This window comes from Mycetomoellerius zeteki, unplaced genomic scaffold (assembly GCF_001594055.1).
Source record: "Mycetomoellerius zeteki isolate Tzet28-1 unplaced genomic scaffold, Tzet1.0 scaffold268, whole genome shotgun sequence".
Classification (NCBI taxonomy): domain Eukaryota; kingdom Metazoa; phylum Arthropoda; class Insecta; order Hymenoptera; family Formicidae; genus Mycetomoellerius; species Mycetomoellerius zeteki.
In genome coordinates, this window is record NW_017257247.1 from 12,549 (window position 1) to 19,840 (window position 7,292).

General features: G+C 31.2%; 1 protein-coding gene across 1 annotated transcript; it reads left to right on the top strand.

Annotated features, from left to right (window-relative positions):
* The first annotated feature begins 386 nt into the window (after positions 1–386).
* LOC108724061 (putative uncharacterized protein FLJ37770) lies at positions 387–1,108 on the top strand. The gene has a single exon (XM_018450217.1). It carries the CDS (start codon positions 590–592, stop codon positions 1,106–1,108), a length of 519 nt encoding a protein of 172 aa, XP_018305719.1. The 5' UTR covers positions 387–589.
* The last annotated feature ends 6,184 nt before the right edge of the window (positions 1,109–7,292 follow it).

Below are 7,292 nucleotides of genomic sequence, written 5' to 3' on the forward strand. Positions count from 1 at the left end.
TTGGATATTTTGATTAACATGAACAAGAAAAATTAGTGTACAAATTAATATTCATGACATATTGACAGTAAGCAATTTCGGTCTGTGTAATATAATATTATATGTTGTTCAAGATTAACGAATACATTTAAAACCAATAAAGTCGTGCAGTAATAATTAATTAAAGCATAAACCAAATTGAGTAAAGAGTGTCGAATCAACAATTACAATTGTGCTATTGTTAAATACATAAAATAATGCAATGTTGTAAAATTAATTCTTATAGTTAAAAATATACAATTCTGTTTTTTAGTTAGTTAATTAAGTTATTTAACATCGAATCATATGCATGGTGTAGTCCATCAGTATCTGAGCGTAAATTAAGGCCATTCTACTGTAAATACGAGGTGTGATCAAAAAGTAAGGTGACTTTTTGAATTTCGCGCGCTCTGTACACTCTAATTTAAAAAATTTTTTTTTGTTGTGTTGGTACACTCGTCACGATCATATGTTCACAGTTTTGACTATATAGCATGTTTTGTTTTTATGTGAGAGGCATAAAGGTTAGACTCGTGTTTGCGTGCTCGGCGATTTTTTGCTTTTGAAAATAATGGAGCAGAGAGTTTGTATTAATTTTTGTGTAAAAAATGGTATTAAGTGTTCAAAAACTCTTGAAATGTTGACAGTGGCGTACGGTGAGTCAACTTTGAGCAAAAAAAATGTTTATAAATGGTATAAGTTATTCCAAGAGGGCCGAGAAAATGTTAACGATGAACCTCGCTCTGGACGCCCCAGCACGTCAAAAACCGACGAAAATGTTCAGGAAGTGAAAGAAATTGTGTTGAAAAATCGTCGAATCACGATTAGAGAAATAGTTGATGATCTTAACATATCGTTTGGCTCATGCCAATCAATTTTAACGGATGTTTTGGGTATGACACGTGTGTCAGCGAAATTCGTTCCAAAACTGCTTAATTTGGATCAGAAGCAGTGTCGCATGAACATCGCCCAAGACATGTTGAACGACGTCAATGATGATCCTGATCTGCTCAAAAGGGTTATAACTGGTGACGAAACATATGGAGGAGCTCAAGGCAATACCCAAAAGTGCATTTCAGAAGTGTTTTGACGACTGGAAAAAGCGCTGGCACAAGTGCATTGTATCAGAGGGGGATTATTTTGAAGGGGATAACATAATTTTGGATGAATAAATGAATATTTTTTTATAAAAATGAAAAGTCACCTTACTTTTTGATCACACCTCGTATATAATATATGAACGATCTCAGAAGTCAGTCGATATATTTTCTAAAAATCTTTCAACATTCACACAGTATCTGAATATTCTCCCAATCAAACTCATAGTTACAATTAACTCTGTGATCAGTAATTACAGATTGACTATTAGTGTTCCAATTTATATATATGTTTACGGTGTTCAGAAATTTTAATACCTAATTTTCTCTGCGTTTGTCTAATTGTTCCACATAAAAAGGATAAGAAGCATCACAGTCATCGCATACTTTATATAGGGGAGACCGGGGCTAAAAGTTCCGATTTTGAAAAAACATTAAAAAATGATTAAAAAGTAATGTAGTTATTCTCTTCACTATTGACTTATTTATTATTAAATTTACTGTACCTTAAGATTCTAAGCTTATATTTAATGTATTGTAACAGATATTTCATAGGAAGTCATTTATTTGTGGTTGGTCGAAGCGGAACTTCTTACCTCTTCACGGGGCTAGTTGTTATCGCATTGGGATAAGTTGTTACTAAGAAATAAGGGTTGCTTTTAATGAAATGTTTCATTTTCATAGTACTTATCGGCCAGCGTCTCACATATATACCCTGAAAGGCGCCTTCCTCGGGTGATAAAAATTGTTTAAAAAATTAACAAATTATTGATATCACCGGAACTCTTCGGAAAACGTTAGGATACATTCAGAACTATACGAAAAGTACCATAAAATTAACAGAACTCTTTGAAATCAGACAGCGTCTCATCTTTGTTCCTTTTAGAGACTATTTTTTAGTGAAAAAAATTGTTTAATAATCAAAATATCATTGTTAGGTGTCAAAACTCTTGGTAGAACTATGTATCTTTTTAAATCTTATAAGAAACTGTGGCTGGAAACTTTTTTAGACGAAGTTGGCCCTGTATGAACTTGACGTCTCATTTTGAATTTTGGGTTTCTCGGCTTTAATGGCCGGAACTATTTATTTATCTTGTATAGAACTATAAAACTATTGAAAATAAACTCAAAACTCTCATTATTTAATGAGTTTCCACCAAGTGAGACGCTATCTTCATACACACAAATCGTCTATGAATATATTTTTGTTATATGGACATATTTCAGTCTTCTTGAATCCATTAATTATGTTGTTGGGAATTGATGCCAAAGGCCAAGCAAATTTGACAATCCCTGGAATATCATAGACGGACATGATTTTTCCAGGATTATTACGCATCGAGTTATCTTTTGCAACAGCACAATAACTTTTGAACGGTCCATAGACACTGACATCTAATGGTTGTAAGCGATGAGTACAATGAGGAGGAAAAGAAAGCATTATGACCCCATTAGATTTTGCTTTTTCAATAACGTTTATGTCGATATGTGAAGAATGATTGTCAAGTAACAACAAAACTGACTCAGACAGTTTTTATCTTCTAGTCTTCTTGTACAACAGCTTCAACATAACCTCAGCTTACGCATAACCTCAATAGAAGTAGTGCTCCTTCCGGTCTTTCGTTTATATACCTTGATCAAAAAGTTCCCGGAATTCATTCAGAAAATTCAAAATACAAGTTTATTCATCAAAAGTGATATTGTCCTCTTCAAAGTACTCCCCATCGACTGCAACGCACTTATGCCAGCACTTGATCCAGCTCTCGAAATATTTCTGGAACTCTATTGTCGGTATAGCCATCAGAGCTGTTTTCGATTTTTCCATTACCTCTTAGTAGTGGTTTTTTTGACTCGATCGAACAGAAAAAAATCGCAGGGAGCCATATCGGGTGAATTCGATGGCTATTGGATGGGATTCGTTTCGTTCTTGGTAAAAAAATTTAATACAAACTTGTTGTTGCAAATTCAACTCCATTTTTTAAACTGTAAAAAATCGAAAACACGTGCAGAGGTACTCAAGACGGCGTAACTTTTACAAATGTCAAGCTATGGCGATAAAATTTGGTGGAAATGTCAATGATAGATGTGGCAACCTAACCAAAAAAACAGAACTCAAATCAGCTGACTCAGAGCATCACCTGGTGGTAATTCCGGGAACTTTTTGATCAAGGTATGTTCGCATCCTAAAAACACAGCAGGAACTATTTACACATTTGCAGTTGGGCAAGTAGTTATGGTTACAATATGCCCTAAGTTACGATAACAACTAGTCTCTGTCGATACATGTGGCAATTCGTGAATTATTCTGCTTATGTATTGAAATAGTCTAATAAATATTAATGCAACATGTTCTTAAATGTTATTTGATCCATAAGGACGAAACAATAAATGATATCGACGTTAAGTAATTGAAATAGACCAAAAAATAATGACCGAAAAATATTTACTTTACGTAGTACGTGACTAGGCACTGCTTGCAACTATACGATTCACTGTCGCGGACACTACTGAAGTGCACGACGGAATAGCGTGATCGACTTACACAGCGGAAACAATTGAAAACACAACGCTATTCCTTTTCATTTTGAAGATATAACCGTCGGAACGACTTACCCCCAGAACTTTTAGCCCCGGTCTTCCCTACTATATTTTTGTTCGAATATTTAGGGAGAATATCCTTCTGGACATTAATGAATCTGTTTAATTTATTTAAATTAAAAAGAGGACAATTTAACATTCACACTTTTACTGATAGAAAAGAATTTATCCGTAGTTGTCGGAGTAAAAGGTTATAAAAATCTGGGAACACCACACACACACACACACACACACACGCACACGCACACGCACACGCACACGCACACACGCACACACACACACGCTTGTTCTTTGACTCATTACTATCAGATTTCTTTTGTAATTCAGAACGTTTATGGAACAAACATTTTAAACCCATATTAATTATCTCAAAAATGAAATTCCGCAGGATATTCATTATTAAATAAAATATTAATTGTAAACTCAATGTTTCTATAATGAAACTTCGGATTCAAAAGTAATATCGCTCTGTTAACCATTCTCACAACAATGCCTCTTTTTTGTGAAACCGGATGTAGTGAAAGATAGTTAAGGTATAATCGTCCTGAAAAAATGGCTTATGACCACACAGTCGAACTCTAAAACATTACTATTATTATTAATAATCATTACATTTAAAAATAATCATTACATCTTAATTCTATCCTCTCCCTCACTTCCAATGTGAATTTCATTCTTGGATGAAATGAATTAATCGCTGTTAAAGTAAAACCAATCACTTGTAGGAACAGCCATCATAATGTCGTCCACATGAATAAAACTGAAATAAAACGGTAAATGGTAAAAAGGTAAAGGTAATAATAAAATTAAAATAATGTCTATATAAAATTATTATGTTAAATGATAATTCTGACTTTTTTATTTTAAATATATTTATTTATTTATTTTAAATGCAAATGTATATAAAACGTAAAGAAAGAAAAAGATGCGTTTCTTCTTTATAATTATTAAAGTCGAGCACTTTTTCACTCGATAATCGTGATGTAAACAACTCGACAGTTAATATTATTAGAACAAATATTTTTTTAAGAAACCATTTCTTCAACATTACCATTCGCTATTAACGTAAACGTTTATAAGTTGATAATTAGCATCAGATAGATGTTATTTTTTTTCTTTTATTTTAGCTGTTAAAACGATATTTAATTGTTTAATAAATAAAACGAGAGTGCGTTATTGATGGAATTAAAAGCTTATTATTTTACGTTTTTTTCTAACGAGACTATTTTACGAGTCCCCGTTTATGTTCAGAAAGGCTTTTGCTAATTTGCATTAAAAAAGGAGTGGTTTTTCAGTTCCTGATGTTCCTTTCCGATTCTACTAACTCGATGTAATTAGCCATCTGTTATAAATTGTTTGTGGATAATGAAAGTGTTTTTAAGAATGAAATTGTACAAATTGTATGTGTGTAAATTTAAAAGCAGAATTTACTTCCTGCTCTTCTAAAATTGTACTTTGAAGAAATCTCAAAAGACTTTTGAGGACAATTTTAATGAAAAATGTTTTCAACTTTTTCCAATGATTAATTTTGCTTGTAAAATTGTTTATTAGTGTAAATAATAATTTATGTTATACTGAAGAATTGTTTGTTACTAAAAATTATAGTTTTTATGCAGTTTTTTTCTCAAATGCACGTTATTTTAATGTGATACTTGGTAATAAGAAATATGATTCAGTTCATTGTAATTTTTATAATTTTACGTTTTCTACCTCGTTTCCTACGAATATTTCTACGAGTTTTAGTCCTCTAGTCTTATTTGTCATTATTTCGTGTCCTCGGATTAATGTCGTAAATGAGAAACACTTTCAAGAGATGTTTCCGCTTTGTATCGGCAGCACGGGATATTGCGAGGGTAACTCAACATCGCTACTAGTTAAATTGCCTCGGCAATTACTCTTCTTGTACGAGACACGCTCTGTCCTTCTTGTCGCTTCTATGGTGGATCCAATTTTCTAACCTGCATCAGGTAAAAGGCTTCCGCTCGTAATAAGATGCATAAATCTCATTGTAGGAGTCAACATTTTGTGATCGACTCGAAAATGTCGCGAGTATAGAACTCCAAGAAACTTCAAAGAATTCGTACCAAGGATTCGTAGATATGATTCGTTGGACGTTTCCTAATTAGCGATTCGTAACATTGCTCTGCCCTAGTCATTAAAATACGAATGATACAAAAGTGATACATTTGTGAACAAAGTTAGAATTGAATATAGCACATTTATTTACTTATTTAACACAGTTTCAATTTTAATATAATTATAAATAGTTAAAGATTATGAATAGGGAAGACTGGAGTTCGTTAGCACAGTTTTCACAATTTCGGCATTAGATTTTTTAAACAATTAATTATTATATGATTAAAATACAATATATCAATATGATAGAGAGAACCTTTCTCTATATTTTCATACTAATAATGGTTATATACAGTATATACTTTCTTTGCATTAAATGAGATATAACATGCTGCATTGTAGTTAATTTGCCCCGTAAAGTAAATTGGTACATATCGTATAAATTGTCTCTTAATTATTGATAAATTTTATATTAAATTAACAAAAACGTAATAGAAAAATAATAGAAATAAAAATTAGATAATAAATATGTACTTCTTACAATTAGTAAAAATTGTATCTTTCGAAATTATTTTGTAATGATCAAATAGCCAAATGTTACAGAAAAACAAATATAAATTTTCTTTTATTTCAGTTTTACCTTATTTTAATATAAAATATTAAATATTAAAGCGTTTTGTCAGAGTTAAATTATAATTGAATGTTCATACGTGCGGTACAGCAAGTCAATCTAACCTTTCTTTGTGATATAAGCCGATGTACCCCATTCCTGCACACATCCGATTTTGATCATTTTATTATAACAAATTATCATTGTTAATTAAAAAATAACGTATTATATACTAATACACACTTTTCTCTTAACTAATAATACATCACTTAGATTTGCTTTTATATTTTCTAAATTTATTCACATTTGTGATTCTGATAACAGAACACATTTATTATCTAACATGATTTCATAATTTTAACAAATTTATGAATAATTAAAAAATATAAATAATAATATTTGTTACAATGTTTAGGTATTTGTATTCTTCAAATTTAATTTAAAATCACATATAATTATTTATATATAGTACGTACATTATTAAAAATCTAAATATATAAAGACATATATACACACATACATATTTGTTTGCACGATTAGTTAATTTTCTGCGATAAACTAATCGTCTCAGCATATCAAAGACAGTTATTTATAAGCATAGAGCAAAGATATTTTCGTTCATTAACGACTTATTTGTAAAAACAGGGACGTATAACGTAAGAGAACGCAATAATAATACAGTGAATAATAATACAGTGAAGCAATAATAATCAGTTTTCTGTAGCTGAACTATCATGCATCATTTATCCTTGTTGTTCACCGAATGTTAAACAAGGATAAATGATGCATTATGTACATCATGTGTGAAACGGAATGCACCTCTATAGTGTACACTTTTAGAACTCAAAGTGAGATAAGTACATGTTTGATATTTGGCAAAAGCAAGAAAGAAG

Bases quoted from the DNA above. Each gene is read 5' to 3' on its own strand.
- LOC108724061 (XM_018450217.1), top strand. From the start codon at position 590: ATGGAGCAGAGAGTTTGTATTAATTTTTGTGTAAAAAATGGTATTAAG.